Source organism: Podarcis cretensis, assembly GCF_951804945.1.
Source record: "Podarcis cretensis genome assembly, chromosome: 13".
NCBI lineage: Eukaryota > Metazoa > Chordata > Lepidosauria > Squamata > Lacertidae > Podarcis > Podarcis cretensis.
The window spans coordinates 37,181,348-37,198,341 of NC_137182.1; the positions used below are offsets into that span (position 1 = coordinate 37,181,348).

The window sequence follows — 16,994 nt, forward strand, 5'->3', positions numbered from 1 at the left end:
GCGGGGGCATGACGCAAATAGAGCGCCGGACGTGACAGAGCGAAGGTGGCGTAGCCGGCGAGGCCCGGACTAGAGAGGGGGCGTGGCTAGGCATGCAGATATTGGGGCGGGGCCTGCTTGGAAAAGAGGAATCGGACTGGCGAAGGTGGCCGAACGTTCGGTCGCAGGCACCTTTGGACTCAGGTGAGTCGCGGAAGGGTCAGCGCCGGGACCTTTGCTTCAGGCGCTAGGGCCAAGCGCTAGGGGGTCGCCAACGCCGGGGGCTCCTAGCCCTACTACGTTCAGAACAGTATCACAAAGGAGGGGGGAAAGCGGCCCTCTTGAGCATGTCCAGAGTGCATTTCGCTGGCCGCCCAACCACCGCCCGCCTCCTCGGCGTCTCCGGCAGGAGGGATTGGGGTTTCCAGGTCAAAGGATGCAGCTCACCGCTCAGGCTCTCCCCACTCCGCTTTTAGGTTCCGGGTACTGCTGGGGATGTGTTTTGAGGCTTGTGAAATGTCGGGGGTTACAGCTTTGCTCTGTGACTTGCAAGCCCTGCCCCCTGATCCAAGATGTGTTGAGGGGACATAGCAAGTGAGGAACTGCTCTGCACTTGCTCTAGGGCTCCTGGCTTTTATTGTTATTGTTATTATTACTACTGTTCTCAAGTGCTGTACTGAACTTTGGCATTGGCAACAAATTACACTGGTCAGCCGCAGTCTGTGGACTTCAGATTTGCATTTGCCACGTGGTGCAAACTTGCCCGTTCCTGGACTTTTATGTTTGCCTTTCCTTTGGGGTGGGCAGTGCCGGATTTACGTACAAGCTATAGCTATAGCTCCCACTCTCTTGGGAGCCCCCAAAAAAATTTAAAGGAAAAAACAAACTGGATGTACATTTCCAAAATATAAGTTCAACAATTACTCTGATAAAATACATATTTTTTTATGTGCAAATGGCTTTAGATACCTATTAGGTCCATAAATTACCATATAGCATATATTCAACACAAAAAACAGCGGCAATTTGTTGTTGACAAAGGAGAGCTGGGTGTATAAAGGGCCCCATTACCTTCAGTAGCTTAGGGCCTCATCAAACCTCAATCTGGCCCTGAGGGTGGGGGGAGGTGTGGAGAAACGATTGCTCTTGCCATTTCTTTCCTTTTTGGGAATTCCATTTCTGCATTCCTAATGTAGTGTTTCCTGGTTTCCATAGGATCTTGGCGACAGGCACACAAGGCAATGCACCTGACGTGGCTCCTGAGCGCTGCCCTTTTAGGGTTGGCAAGCTGTGTGCCCATTGAACGGCCCAAGGAGAAGCAAGAAGAGGAGACTCCCCCTGAGGCACCAGTAAGGAATCCTAATCCTAAACATCTCTGTATTCTTGAGTAGTGCCCTAATGTATAATGGTGGTTGGTGATATTATCATTATCCTATCTCCTGGTTAGCAGAACTTAGAGTCAGAAGAGTCAGTCTCCTACCACTTTAGAATAAATGTGTTTATTTATGATTCAGTACAGGAAATGCTTATGTTATTCTTTGCAAGCCAGTACCAGAAATCATTCCATTTATCAATTGGTATTTTTTTACTTGTAACTCTGAAATGGGAATATTTCATTTTTGCTTGAACAAACTGGAATGCATCTGAAGATGTATCTGAAGAAGTGTGCGTGCACACGAAAGCTCATACCAAGTACTAACCTAGTTGGTCTTTAAGGTGCTACTGGAAGAATTTTTTTTTATTTTGTTTTGACTATGGCAGACCAACACGGCTACCTATCTGTAACTGAAACTGGAATGCAGTGGTTTATTTTTTAAAAACTACAAATATAATAAATCATAGGAAATGGAGTAAAGAGGGTTTATAAAACATGAAGTAGACATTTAAGGTCATTGATGTTTTCCCATGTTATCTGGTGACTATGTAGGTATAAAATAAATTCAAGGATGGAGGTTTAGCTCTTAAAATGTTCTGGTTGGTCACGAGACAAAACAGATAACATTTAAATCGGTGCGTAATTAAATATAGGTTCAGATGAAATCTCAGGTGTTTAACATGCAGAACATCTCTCTGGGCTTGTTGTTGTTTTTTGTCCCATCTTGTTGCTGGATTTGCTCTTACATAGTTTTGCTGTGGAAATTGAGAACTTCATTCTTTAGTGGAAGTGAATAATCTCTCATTTCAGAGAGAGAGGGAGGACTGGGTGGCTGATTTTTGTCCCAAAAGTTTGATGAAGCCCACACCATATATATGTCACTAATTGAATTTTTCTCTTAAACTGTATCTTTTCCATCTTTCAAGGATAAAGCCTCTAGTTTGAGCAGTTTAGGTTGTGAAAGGGAGGGGAAGATTTACAGATTCTGTCTCAGCCAGAGATCAGATGGCACCAAAAATTTCTGTTGGTCTCAACAGTATTTATGAACTGATTGTGATAAGGAAGTTGAAGGATCTTGGGGTGCAACAGGAGCATGTCACACTGCAGAATTTTGTTACAACTCTCCACTTGCTTGTTGTTGTCGATGGTGATGGTTAGCATGTGGAGTTTGCTTATGTTGCATTGGACCTCTGAATCCATTAAGCCCAGTTCTGTATCTTCTCTAACCAAGACTCTCTCCCAGGTCCCCTTCTCTGGAGATCCTAGGGACTAAATTGGAGAACCTTATGTATGCAGAGCAAACACTTTACCCCTGGCCAACAGCCCTTCCCCGGATGGTTGCACTGACCCATTGCTCTTGCTTTTGCACAGGACACAGGCCTCTATTATCACCGCTATCTCCAAGAAGTGATCAGTGTGTTGGAAACAGATGGGCACTTCCGGGAAAAGCTCCAAGCGGCCAATGCAGAGGACATCAAGGTGATCTGGACTATGTTGTGTGGTCATGTGTGCTAGCAAGATAGTTTTCTTCTTTAGCCAGCATTCTGAGGTTTTGGTTTTGGTGGATAGTGAAATATGGCTTCCCTGGGAGCCGGACTTGGATTTTTGCGGTAGTGATGGATGCATATCGCCCTGCAGTGTGGTAACTCTTCACTTGCTGAACTTGGACTGAGAAAACCTGGCCTTAAATCAGGGTGGGGGACCTTTTTGACTCCATGGACAAGACGCTTATCAGGCCAAATATGACAGCCTTGGCCACCTCCAAAAAGCCCTTGCATGAGTTTTCCAAATGGCCTGGTGGGCCAAATTGGACTCCCAGTGGGCTAAGGCTGGCCCCTGGGCTGGAGGCTCCCCAACCCTGCTTTAAATCCCAAAGCTCACTTAGATGACTTTAGTCCAATCGCTGTCACTCAACCTATCCTATCTCATAAGGCTGTTGTGAAGATTGGATGAGATGCATGTTCTGCATTGGGTTCCTTGGAAGAAGGGTGGAATTAGCATGACTAATAATAAATAAAACCTCTGCCATCTGTGGCTTCTTTCAGAGTGGAAAACTCAGCAAAGAGCTGGACTTTGTCAGCCACCATGTCCGCACCAAACTTGATGAATTGAAGCGTCAAGAGGTCTCCCGGCTTCGGATGCTTCTGAAGGCCAAGATGGATGCAACCATGGAACAAGGTGAGCTGGAACAGAAGTGCGTTGTGTGAGTGGGGCTCCTGGAGGGATTTGGGAAATAGAAATAGGGAGTACTGAGAGTCCAGGGGTCCTGATTTTGTGGTTGGGACTGTGGCATTTTGGATAGTTTGTGTTAGATCTGGGTTCCAGCATGAGAAGTTCAGGGCCAATGCAGAGTTAATTTGTGTGTGTACATTGAGTGGTCTTTGGACACATATCCCTCCTGATCAGGAATTAATTGTTCCTGATAGCCTATTGCACTTACTTATTAGTTGCATTTTCAGCCTGGGCTTCCTCAGATGTAGCCATAAAAATGGTCTTGTTAGATTGGCCCATCAGCAGCCAGCCTGGTCTCCCCACCCTCACACTTTTCAGTAGACTCATTAGTTAGGCTTCATAGAGTGAGCCCCATCCCCTGTTGTCACCAGGAACTGATACAGTCTGGAAGTTCCATTTTCAATTGTTCTGACCAATAGCCATTGGCTTAAATGGAAGGTGGGGGATCTGCTGCCTTCTGTGTGCTGTCCCTGGCCAGGTTGGTTGGAGCTGATGGGATTTGTAGCCCGACAACCTGTGGAGGGGTGCAGGCTCCTCATCCCCATTCTCTGTGACCTGTTGGAGCTTCAGATGTGAACCAGCATCCTTAACCTCTCCCTTGCAAACTCCTCTCCCCCTCCAGATGTACAGGTCGATCACCTCTCTTTGCTGAAGCAGTTCGAACATCTGGACCCTCAAAACCAGCACACGTTTGAAGCCCGGGATCTGGAGTTGCTCATTCAAGCCGTATGTCTGAACTTCCTTATTTCATACCAAAATCGATGTGGCTGTCTTGTCAGCCTCTGGTGTGCTGATCCCCTGGTGTTTGCTCACCTCACGCTGGTCCATACAGTGTACTTGTGCAGCGTAACACAACTGCCTGATTCAAGTGCTGTGCAAGAAGACATCCTTGTTGGCAGCAGTGGGTCTTATTGCCCACTTAGCAACCATCCTCTGTTGCTGCTGCTGCACTTTTTGACAGCTGTGTGAGCCGTGGCAATTAACAGGTGATTGCATTTTGCTCCAGGGTGGAAAAAGCTTCACTTGCTAATTAATATCTATAAGTATGGGTGACTGGTTTAAAAGCAAGGCCTTTTGCCTAACGCTCCATGTGGTTCAGTGTGGGATCGGCCATGTGTGTCGTTTTCTCCTCCCCCATATTGTTTAAAGGAGTGAAAGTTTTTTCCTTTCCTTATGCTCTGGAGGATAACAGCCACAAAAAGACCAATTCTTTGGGAATTAAACTGGAGGTAATTGCCTGTGTTGAGGATTCAATTCCTCTGGAAGGAGAGCCAAGACAATAATTCTCATGCACAGTTTGTTCGAGGAAGTAAGATAATCTCTCTTCCCACCCCCACAATGCTTCTCTGCTTTTCTGTAAAGTGTTTTCTTTATTGGCGCATCCCCTTTTGAAGAAAGGCAGGCTGATCAGGATGGGAGATACTGTGTTTTTGTTACGTGCATGTACGTTTAGTAATCACAGCACACCCAGATTTTTAATATGTATCCAATCTATTCTACTTTTGGTCTCAAGGGATGGGTGGTGGATGGCAGGTCTGAGATCAAGTGGGGTTGCAAGACCCAAATCCAGAATAGCCTTTGAGTTTGCAGTCCTAGTGCAATTCTGTCTGAGCTCTGCCTAGCTCAGTAAGATGGTGCACTATACATTTAAAGCAGTATTATACCGCTTTAAACACTTGTGGCTTTCCCCAAAGAATCCTGGGAGTGACTGTAGTTCATTAAGTTGTTAGGAGTCCCTTATTCCCCTCATAGAGCTGCAGTTTTTACAGTGGTTATTGAGAGAACTGAGAGTGGAGTTAGGAGTCTCCTGTTTTGAATAACTGAGTCAGATGTCTCTAAAGAATCTGTTTCTATATGCAGCCACGGCAGCCAGGATCGTATATGCTCAGAAATGGGAGGGAGGGAACAGTACCAACAAAGGAAGAATGGCAGACGAAGCTGGCGGAATATGCAGAAATAGCAAGTTTAACCAGCAGAATAAGAGATCAGGAGGAAAGAGTGTTTAAGGGAGATTGGAAAAAGTTTGTATAATATTTGAAGAGTTATTGAAAACAAAACGTTGGCAGGATTAGAGTAAATTCAGCAGTATAAATTAAGTTGAGAGAAGGTGAGAAAATTAATATGGCGTTAATTAGAATATGCAGCAGCAGAAGATAATTAGAGTGAACCATGGAAAGGAGGGAAGTCAACGATTGTTTATTTTTTGTGAATGCAAATGTGAAAAAAAATGGTAAAAGTGAAAATTATGTATGTGTATGCTGCACTAGATGGATCAGTGGCCTGATCCAGCAAGCTCGCCTTACATTCTTATGTTTACTTTGAGCTTTGCAGGGACTTCAGGCATCCCTCTTCGAGCATCCCGGGTTAGAGCAGGGGGAGTTGCTTTTGCCCCGCTCTCCCACCCCACTTGGTCACTGTTGACATTATCTTGCCTCTTCGCCCTGCAGGCTACTAAGGACCTGGAGAACTACGATGCCGCTCACCATGAAGAGTTCAAGCGTTACGAGATGATGAAGGAGCACGAGCGCCGGGAGTACTTGAAATCTCTGGATGAGGAGAAGCGCCGGGAGGAGGAGGCGCATTTCGAAGCGCTCAAGAAGAAGCACAAGGAGCATCCCAAGGTCAACGTCCCGGTAAGGGAACCACTTCTAGGGGTTTTTTGTGGGGGGAGGGCGTGCGGGTGTTCCTGTGGGAGGCAAAGATGGGAGCTATTACTTCTTTGACTGGCCTTGATTGCCTCATCTGTAACCCCAATGCAGGGGAGCCGTGATCAGCTCAAGGAGGTCTGGCAGGAGACCGACGGCTTGGACCCCAATGAGTTCAACCCCAAGACTTTCTTCAAATTACACGGTGAGGAAGGGGAGGAAAGGTGTTCTTCTATTTCTGTATTTCATCACTTCTCTGAAGGGAGCTCTGGTATCAGGCTTATAGCAGTGGAGGGCTGACAGATTTGGCTGACGATCAGTAGATTAGTGACATTTTATAGTAGTTGGAAGCCGCTCTGGATGGCTTCCAACACATAAAAACACAATAAAACATCAAACATTAAAAATCTCCAGATACAGGGCTGCCTTCGGGTATCTTCTAAAAGTTGTATAGTTATTTATCTCCTTGACATCTGATGGGAAAGCCCTCTGCCTGGTTGCCTGTAACTTCACTTCTCACAGTGGAGAAACTCCCAGAAGACCCTCGGAGTTGGACCTCAATGTGTGGGCTGAATGATGAGGGTGGAGACGCTCCTTCAAGTATACAGGACAGAGGCCATTTAGGCCACAGTCTTGAAAACATGGTTTATTTCTGAACGTGCCTTACCCTGTCCCTGCACAGCTTCTCTCTTCTCCCTCACCTCCACATGTGCCCCAAATGAGTTACATTATTTTCTAGATCTGATTTATTACTCTCCCTTCACCACAAGGTCCCAGGGTAATGTACAAACACAATCTTGAACTTAGTTCAAACAACGGACAAAGCCACATTCTTTTGGCTGTAATGTTGTTCAAACCCAGAGCATAGTTTTTTTCTAACCCGCCACGTGCAATAAGGCCAGAAATAAATTTAAGGCTTGTTCTTGGATTAATTGGTAGCCCACCATGTTGTTTGAAGGAAACAAGGCACCGCCTAGGCTGTAGGTGACATGACAGGCCATAATTTGTGTGGGGCTGGGGTGGGAATATTTGTGATTAAACCATGGTTTAAGACAAACTCTGGCATATTGTGACGTGCAAAACCAGGCCACTGGCTCTCCCATAATTACTCATTGGGGACACAGAGAGAGGGAGGCTTGCCTAAGTCTAATTCTATCTTCCTTACTTTCACCCCTCAGACACAAATAGTGATGGAGTTCTAGATGAGCAGGAACTGGAGGCTCTCTTCACTAAGGAGGTAAGTTCTCTGCCTAAAGGTAAAGGGACCCCTGACCATTAGGTCCAGTCGTGACTGACTCTGGGGTTGCGGTGCTCATCTCACTTTATTGGCCGAGGGAGCCGGCGTACAGCTTCCGGGTCATGTGGCCAGCATGGCTAAGCTGATTCTGGCGAATCAGAGCAGTGCACGGAAATTCCATTTACCTTCCCACCAGAGTGGTACCTATTTATCTACTTGCACTTTGACGTGCTTTCGAACTGCTAGGTTGGCAGGAGCAGGGACCGAGCAACGGGAGCTCACCCCATCATGGGGATTTGAACCGCCGACCTTTTGATCGGCAAGTCCTAGGCTCTGTGGATTAACCCACAGCGCCACCCGCGTCCCCATAGTTCTCTGCCTAGTTCTTAGTAATAAGCCTGTGCCCAGGCTGTACCACAGCAGACTGCAGCTGGGAGAGGCATGCATGTTTCAGTGCTCTTCCATACAAAAGCAAGCCCGCAAGCCCCTCTGCATGTAGAAACTAGCACATGGGAGGAAAGCTTCTCTCTGACACTTCGTTTTCTGTGTACAAAGAGGTTTTTCTTGTTTTGGGGGGCAGAAGGGGATGCATTCAAGCATTTGAGCCTCCCCTTGCAGTCTGCTGTGGTGCAACCTTGAAACAGCTCCTCATAAGGACTAGCCTCTTGCCTGCATATAGTGAGCAATTTTATCCAGCAGGGGTCCCTTTACCAGCCCAAACTGGACATGCTGGGGATTGAACCTGGGAAATTCTGCATGCAGGGCATGCACTTTCCTAACTGAGCTGCAGTTGTCAAGGGATGATCTGATAAGAGGGCTGATAGGAGTCCCAGCAATATCTTGAGGGCCACAGACTCCCCATCCCTGTTTTTTTGTGGTGTGGGTTGTGAGCAGTCTCGAGAGGCAGGTTTCACTTCTGGGGAACGACATGAGCTCAGGTGTACAGCATGCATGTTGTGCATGCCAGAGGTCCTAAATTTGATCCCTGGCATCTCCAGGCAAGACTGGGGGATGCCTCAGCTTGAAGAGCCAGAAAGACACTGGCAGTCCAGTGTAAAGGTAAAGGGACCCCTGACCATTAGGTCCAGTCGTGGCCGACTCTGGGGTTGCGGCGCTCATCTCACTTTATTGGCCGAGGGAGCCAGCGTGCAGCTTCCGGGTCATGTGGCCAGCATGACTAAGCCACTTCTGGCAAACCAAAGCAGCGCACAGAAACGCCGTTTACCTTCCCACCAGAGTGGTACCTATTTATCTACTTGCACTTTGATGTGCTTTCGAACTGCTAGGTTGGCAGGAGCAGGGACTGCGCAATGGGAGCTCACCCTGTCATGGGGATTCGAACCGCCCACCTTCTGATCGGCAAGTCCTAGGCTCTGTGGTTTAACCCACAGCGCCACCCGCGTCCCGGCAGTCCAGTGTAGACAAAGCTAAATAGACCCAACTGGTCTGATGGGGTAGGAGGAAGCTTCCTATGTGCCCGAGATTTAGGACCTTTGGACCTTTTTTGTGGGGAAGAAGTTCCTCGGAGTTAGAGAAGGGAGATGAGCACAACAGGACTTCTTAGCCTCTCACCTTGCCCTTGTTCCCCACTTTGCAGCTGGAGAAGGTCTACGACCCCCGGAACGAAGAGGACGACATGTTAGAAATGGAGGAGGAGCGGCTGCGCATGCGGGAGCATGTCATGCACAATGTAAGCATCTGGGCCGGACTTAGAGGCCGATACTGCGCCATTGCTCCTGCGATCAGAGAAGGCAAGGGGGGTCTACCTGCGAGACACGTTTATTATGACACCCCAGCTTTTCTCCCAGTGAAACACTTGCTTCTTTCCCTTTCTGTTCTATCCCTGCGAGACTGGTTAGCCCTGGCGAGCTTCATGGCCGAGTGGGGACTTGAACCCTGCTCTCCCAGGTCCTTGTCCCAACGCTAACCACTGCACCACACTGCCTCTTTGGCTTGTTTTTGAAGGCTGCTGGTGGTAAAGCAATCCACAGTGCTAGCGTATCAGCTGAGAGTGAGGTGCCAAGTTCCCACAGCCTGTTGTCGTTGGTGGGAGGACTTAACGTACCTTTCCTCCTACTTACCGCCCTCCTGATTTTTGGTCTGCCCCAATGACCCTCAGCCCCAGCAGTCACAGTCTGTGGGAGTTGCAGTCCGGCTTACTGTCTCTCAGCCCAGCCTATTGCCCGCAGCATGGCCCTACCGTACAGGGTTCTTGTGTGTAATGTCCTACGGAAGCGAGTTCCACAGTTTATGCTTTCTGGTGTTGCCTCTGCTCATTCACAGTACAGTGGTACCTCTGGTTACGTACTTAATTCGTCCCGGAGGTCCGTTCTTAACCTGAAACTGTTCTTAACCTGAAGCACCACTTTAGCTAATGGGGCCTCCCACTGCCGCCGCCGCTATGCGGTTTCTGTTCTCATCCTGAAGCAAAGTTCTTAACCCGAGGTACTATTTCTGGGTTAGCAGAGTCTGTAACCTGAAGCGCATGTAACCTGAAGCGTATATAACCCGAGGTACCACTGTACTGATCTGGGATGTCTAGAAGACTCGTCTTAGTAGAAAGCTTTGCCAAAAATAAAAAAATACCCAAACCCCAGAATTTGTGGGTGAGGGTGAAAACTAAAAGAGACCACAACAGGGGTGGCAGAACTCATTGCCAGCCTCCAGGTGTTTTTTTGAACTCTTCACCATCTCTTCACTCATCCCTGGGGCTGATGGGAGTTGCTGGAAATGGAACGGAGGCAGCAAGCGAGGTCATTGAATCTCTGCTAATGTGCAGCAAGCACAGAAAACATTGGCCGTCTATAGTGACGGAAGCAGCTTGCAACTGGAGCGGAGGAGGACTGAACTGCTTCCCTCCAATTAACATCCTTTCACTACCAGAGTGGTTGAAAGGGCCAGACCACACGTTTCCTTTCCCCTGAGAGGTTGTGGAGAAAGAGACTGACTTCAGGAAATATGTGGGTGGCAGAGCCTGTGTGTTTATTTGTGTGTGTGTGTGTGTGTGTGTGTACTGGGAAACTTGGCTTTCCCCTTTTCTCTCCCACACATTTGGCTTCTGAGATCTTTCTGCGTATTGTTCCCGTCAGCTGGTGTCATCTACACCTCGGTATTTTTCCAAGTATCAAGAATAGATGACTGGAACTTCCCCCAACCTGATGTCGCCTTCCCACCTGAGGACCCAAGACTGGGGGAAGGCTGTTCTGTTCTGAATGTTTACCAGCTTGACTCATCATTGGGGCTCTGTTTCTGCTTTCCCCACCTTTTGATGTGAGGAGGATTGTTAACGAGAGCAGCTTTTGCCAACCTGGTGCCCTCCAGGTTGGGGGTGATGGGAACTTAGCCAACCTGATGACTTCCGGATTCGCTAAGGCTGAAATGGAGACGGGGCCTTTTTGGTAGTGGCACCCAGCCTATGGAATTCCCTCCACAGGGAGGTTTGTGTGGGTTCTCCCCTCCTCCTAAGGGCAAGTCAAGGCTAGAAAAGCCTTTGTGGGGAAAGCAGTTGTTTGTCCTGTCCTGCTCCTGCTTATTGTCATCTACTTGCTTCTGTTTTTGTAGGTTTTATTGTCAGGTTTGTGGTGATTGGTGTTGTTTATTTATAATTCTATGTTGATTTGAATTGGGGCCTGTTGTAACATTAAGATGAGGGTTTTGGTTTTTTTTGGTTTTTTCTGTGGGTGCAGAAATGCAGCATATAGATAACCCAAATTTACTTCCAAGTCTGTTTCATAGCAAACGAGGCTAGAAGCTTGCTCATTATTTTCTTTAAGAAGTGAAAGCTTTAAGACGTGTTGTTCTGTAGCCAGTATAAGTATGGAGTGACCCAGAGTCAAGAGAGAAGGGTGGAGGACCCATAACTCATACGCTGCAAATTTCTGAGGCGCCAACAGGCTTGGAGGGGAAAAGGTCAGAAAAGCAGGGAGGGGCTGAAATAGATTGAGGCCTAATAGAGGGGTTGAAGGCTCAGGCAGATTTCTGTGGTCAGTTCACAACTTATCTTCTTGCAGGTGGACCTTAACAAAGACCGCCTGGTGACTCTGGAAGAGTTCCTCAAATCCACTCAGAAGAAGGAATTCAACGAAGCCGACGGATGGGAGGTGTGTGGGTTTGTGGAGGGGAGATTGCTGTGCAAAAAAGATTCTGAATGTCTGCTAACAAGGATCAAGGGTGCAGGTTACTAGTAGCAGATTGCAGGCCCAGGGGTGTGGGGCACCTCAGTTGCAGGGGCCAGAAATTATCTCTCTCTCTCTCTCTCTCTCAAGCCTTGGGACTCTCCATGGGCCAAACACTTGTTCCAGCCTTGTTCCAAGTGCTTTTCCCGGTCTGAAACCTGCCATTGGAACTGTGATTATGCCTTGGATATGTAAGGATGAATTTAGGTGGGTAGGTGCTTAGAGAAGTCTGGGTTTGGCAGACCTGGAATGTAGCCTGCTGTACAGAGGTAAAGAGTCAGATCATTAGCCATACCCATTTTGCTTCTGGCCACACCCACCTTTGCCTCTGGCCACACCCACTACTGGCATGATGCAAGGTTGCCCTTGAGGGAGTGAGCCCCTCTGGTTAAATAAGGTCTGTCCATCCCTAGGCCGGGAGCAGACAAATCTAACACACTCTCTGAAACTAGGTTAATCTTGCTGCATGCATGTGAAGTTTCTAAAAAGCAAATCATCTGTCTTTGCTTGAGGCAAGCTAATTCCCTTGGCGTGGAAGGAGACTTGTCTTAAATTGTTTGGGGCTGTGTATCAAGAGGGCCTACTGTCCCTGATCCGATTCCTTCGATATAGTGTGGGAATTTTTGAAAATTGATTTTGTGAGAGACTTCGGAGTCAAGAAAACAACATTTCAGTTTCATTGTCAAAACGTGCTGACTTTTCCTTGGCTGTCTTTGATGGCCCTAAGCCTCAAGGTTCTGGTGTTTTTAAAGGTAAAGGTTGTTTCAAGTTTTTTTTTAATAAAAAAGGTGTAGTGGTTAAGAGCAGTGGACTCGTAATCTGGTGAACCGGGTTCGATTCCCCGCTCCTCCACATGCAGCTGCTGGGTGACCTTGGGCCAGTCACACTTCTCTGAAGTCTCTCAGCCCCACTCACCTCACAGAGTGTTTGTTGTGGGGGAGGAAGGGAAAGGAGAATGTTAGCCGCTTTGAGACTCCTTCGGGTAGTGATAAAGCGGGATATCAAATCCAAACTCTTCTTCTTCTTCTTCAAATGATTTGAAGCCATGCAATTAAAAAAAAAGATTGGGGCAGAATATGTTTTTAAATGATAAATGAAGGTGACTGGTTTTTCCTGCCCTATGTATGTTAGGAGAGTTTTCTATAAATTGCTCAAAGTTGCTTGCAGCATTTCAAAAAAAATTAACTGATTGCTTTATTAGATCTGACAGTTGTTTTTGCAACTTTATAAAGCAGTTTTAATATGCAGCATAACTACGAAGCCAGCAACCTTGTGTGGCCATTTCTGATTCTCGCCCCTCAGCTTGATTACAGTACATTTTTATTTGTTGAGCAAAAATGCTCAGAACCTTTCATTTTTGCAGCAGCAGCCTTTTAGGAGCCATAACAGTATTCTTCAGTGGGTACTTGTTCCAGCCATGGGAACATAAGCCCAGTAGCTGCCGGTGCCCATTGGGGCTGGTGGGGTGGAAGGCAGTGGGCCCAAGAGCCAGAGACTAGTGGGGTTTGTACTCGGTTTGTTCCCATCCTCATCTTCCCTGTTGAGTTCTGTCACAGCAACCCTGAAGCTGAGGAGGGAGAGAAAGCTGACAGGCAGCGCCTCCCCCTGGACAGATTGAGGTTGGTGGGGCAGTGCCCCGTTTGCCCCAATGGGCCAGCCTCCTCTGCTTAAGCCTTGGTATTTGTGAAATCTGCAACAGAGGTACTTTGATCCATATTACAGGCAACTCCCCACTTAGGCACATTCGAGGCTTGTGCTACTTGCACATGAAGTGGAACAAAATGGCATGAAAACCACGTTTAGCAATCCCACAAGCCTTTGCAAGTGCAATCCCAGGAGCCTTTGCACCAACCTTTGAGGCATGCGGAGAGTTGGAATTTGAGAAAGGAGGTTTTAAGGGAGTGATTGCGGTGGAGAGTTTGGTGTATTTGGGGGGTTTTCAAGAGTTTCCAGAGGCTTGCAGGATTCCTCAAACTTGGCCCTCCAGATGTTTTTGGCCTACAACTCCCATAAACCTTGCCTAGCAGGACCAGTGGTCAGGGATGATGGGAATTGTAGTCTCAAAAACCCCCTGGAGGTTTGAGGAAGCCTGGTTTAGAGGGTGTTTGCAGGCAGGCTCTTTCAACGATTTTCCCAATATACACAATTTCACTTAAACATGCGCTGCCTCAGAACGTGACCCCTGCATCAATGGGGAGTTGCCTACATACACAATCACCACCACTATCACCCTTCGTTCTGTGTTGGACCAAGTCCATGTCACGTGACCTAAAAAAGCTCCCAGATTCAACGATCTCTCTCGTCAGTTAAGCCAGCCACTCTGTTTCTCACTTCTTCCCCCATCCAGACTGTGGAAGAGACCCAAGTGTACTCGGAAGCCGAGCTTCAGCGCTTTGAGGCAGAGCTGGCGGCCCAGCAGGCGGAGTTAGGCCGGCAAGCCGAGCAGCTTCGCCAGCAGCACCAGGAACTGCAGCAGCGGCAGGTGGAGCTTGATGCCCAGAAGAAGGAATTTCAGCAGGTGGGAAGCGCGGGGGGTGGGGGTGGACATTTGGTTGGGTGGCATAGCTGTTGGGTGAGAGAAGTCGGATTGGGAGACAGGTTAACCGAGAGGGGAAAGGGCTTTGGTGTGGCGAGAAGTGTGCAGTTACAGCCCTTTCTTCAGCAAGAAGATCAAAGCATGGGGGGAACATGTGCAAAAAACAAAACCAAAAAAGGTCCCAGCATTTTGTAATTGCATGCATGCCGTTTTCAGGATGCAATTGCACTTTGAGGGTTTGTGTGTGAGCTCACTCAGCTTCCCGTTCCTTACAGGTTGTGCTCCAGATGGAACAGAGAAAAGCCCAAAAGCAGCCTGAGCAGGCACCCCACGTTGGACCTGACGGAGAACTGAAGTTCCAAGCCCAGCCGCCGCATGCAGCCCCAGCAGGTAGGAGGAGCCGTATCCCCTGGCTTCTCTTGGAAAATAAGGGAGTCTGGTCCGTTGAGAGAGGAAAAGTAGTTGGCAGCTGGGGTCTCTGAGCTTTCTTGAAAGGGACGAGGATCTGGGCCTGTATGCAGTGCAGTTCAGCCACCTCTTTAAAAAGTACTTCGAAATATGCTCCCAAACGCCAGAAGCTGTGTGGCAAAGTGACCAGAGTGTTGGTCCAGGACCGGGGAGACCAGGTTTCAAATCCCCACTCAGCCATGTGACTCGCTGGGTGACTTTGAGCTAGTCCCTGTCTCTGAGCCTAACCCATCTCACGGAGGGGGTGGTGGACAATGAAATGGGGAGGGGAAGAATCATGTAGGCCACCTGGAGCCCCTTGGAGGAGAGGTGGGCTATAAACAGGGTGGGGGGGTTAAATTAAATCACAAGTAAAACTGGCTTCAGAACTGTTTATAATGTCTGGCAGTAGTTCTCCTGGGTTCCAGACAGGGAACATTCCCAGTCCAATACAGTGGTACCTCGGGTTAAATACTTAATTCGTTCCAGAGGTCCGTTCTTAACCTGAAACTGTTCTTAACCTGAAGCACCACTTTAGCTAATGGGGCTTCCCGCTGCCACCGCGCCGCCAGAGCCCGATTTCTGTTCTCATCCTGAAGCAAAGTTCTTAACCCGAGGTACTATTTCTGGGTTAGCGGAGTCTGTAACCTGAAGCGTATGTAACCTGAGGTACCACTGTATGGAAAAGTTGGGGAGTGAACCTGGGACCTTCTGCATTCAAAGCAGTTGCTCTACCACTGAGTTACGGCCTTTCCCCAGAGCAGGAGAGTGCGGGGGGGGGGGGGGGGGAGGCTTGCCTGGCCATGGCGCTCTGGATTCTTTGCAGTCTCCACCAGCCACCTCCCCAATTCTGATGCTGGGGAAGGAGGGAGGGATGTCCCCGTGTAGCTGCCAGGATGATCTCTGCCTGCAGCTTCAAATTTTCGAAGAGGGTCACTTCTGTACCCTCTCCAGAGGGTGGCACCATGCATGGTAGGTGGATCCGTCTAAACCTGTGTTCTGGGCACCTGCTCCAGGAGGGCAAACGAAAGGGAGGAACAGGATTCCCATGCTCTTTCAGAGGCAAGTGAAGTCCTGTCGATGACAACAGCTCCACACTCTTGTCTTCTCCTTTCCCCCCAGACCAAACACTTCCTCCTCCACCTGAGTCCCATGCTGGAGGCCCTGCGTTGCCGGATGCTCCTGCCCTGCAGAACCAGGTGGAACCTCTCCAGAACCAACAGCATCACGCGAATCCTGTGGAGCACTGATGGGTGTGGTTGTGGGGAATTAGGGTTGCCTTTTCCTCTTGTTTCCCCATCCTCTTTGCACCTGGAGCTCCCAAATCCAAACTTTCCCCGGTACCATGGGCAAAGGGAATAGGCAAGAGATCTCTCCTATCGCAGAAAACTGTGGGAAGAGTCTTTAATGGAAGCCCTGCCCCTTAACCATTCTCTGCCCACTCCTCTTCTGGTCGCACACGAGAGAAAATAGGTATGGGAGCTGTTAAAAAACAACGCACACACATAAATCCTCCCCTTTTTTAAATTTAACCGATCGGGGCTCTCTGCTTCTCTCTAGCCACAATGAGTCTCTGAGGGAGCCCTTAGCAGGGCTCTAATGAGGGAGGTGGAGGAGCGTTTGCCATGGAAGATGAGCAGAGGGAGGGAGAAGAAACTGAGCAAGAGACCAGCACCACACCTGCCCTGGTCATTTTCTACTATGTTCCTGGATGCACTGGGGGGAAATCAACAGGGTTGGGGGACATGATGTCTCTCTTGCTGATGTCAGTATTGTAGATTCGGGCCACTACCTTCCTCCTTTTCAAAAGTTGATTCCTTTATAATGGGATTGCAGTGTTGACCTTTTTTTATTTTTAATTATTTGGGCCCTTGTATTTAAATAAAGCTCTCAAAACACATCTGATTTCCAGTGGCTTCTCTTGCTTCCTTCTGTAGGAACTTATCTCAATGCACATACTTCTGAGAAAGTCCCACTGTGTCCGGTGGGGTCTTAAGGGAAGGAACAGCAAAAATTGCTCTGAGTCTGTGTCAGTATCAGTCGGGGGCCCCAGGCGGAGGTTGAGCCATCCTTACTTTACAATAAATAAACTGTGTAGATGTGTGTATATCCACCCTGGCCACACACCCTCCATGCCAGTGGTTGCATCCTGACCTCCACATGGAATCTAGAAAGTTGCCTTGTACTGAGTCAGACCATTGGCTCATCTAGCTCAGCACTGTCTGCACGGGCAGGTGCCAGCATTCCAGGCAGGGGGATCTCTCCCAACCCTACCTGGAGATGACAGGGATTGAACCCAAGACCTCGTGCATGCAAAGCGGATGCTGTAACCATTGAGCTGCAGCTGGGCCCCCGTCGTTTCTGAGTG

At 48.4% G+C, this 16,994-nt stretch overlaps 1 protein-coding gene across 2 annotated transcripts; it reads left to right on the forward strand.

The window, feature by feature from the left end:
- Positions 1-33: 33 nt before the first annotated feature.
- Positions 34-16,524, forward strand: NUCB1 (nucleobindin 1). Of its 2 annotated transcripts, none has more exons than XM_079950542.1 (13): positions 34-183; positions 1,195-1,328; positions 2,726-2,833; positions 3,400-3,532; positions 4,209-4,312; positions 6,034-6,219; positions 6,346-6,436; positions 7,410-7,468; positions 9,066-9,158; positions 11,479-11,568; positions 13,991-14,161; positions 14,455-14,569; positions 15,749-16,524. In XM_079950542.1, exons 1-13 carry the CDS (start codon positions 93-95, stop codon positions 15,874-15,876), a joined length of 1,503 nt encoding a protein of 500 aa, XP_079806668.1. In that variant the 5' UTR covers positions 34-92; the 3' UTR covers positions 15,877-16,524. The 2 variants fall into 2 exon arrangements, with proteins under 2 accessions (XP_079806668.1, XP_079806667.1); XM_079950541.1 differs by having other exon boundaries at positions 80-182; positions 1,185-1,328.
- The last annotated feature ends 470 nt before the right edge of the window (positions 16,525-16,994 follow it).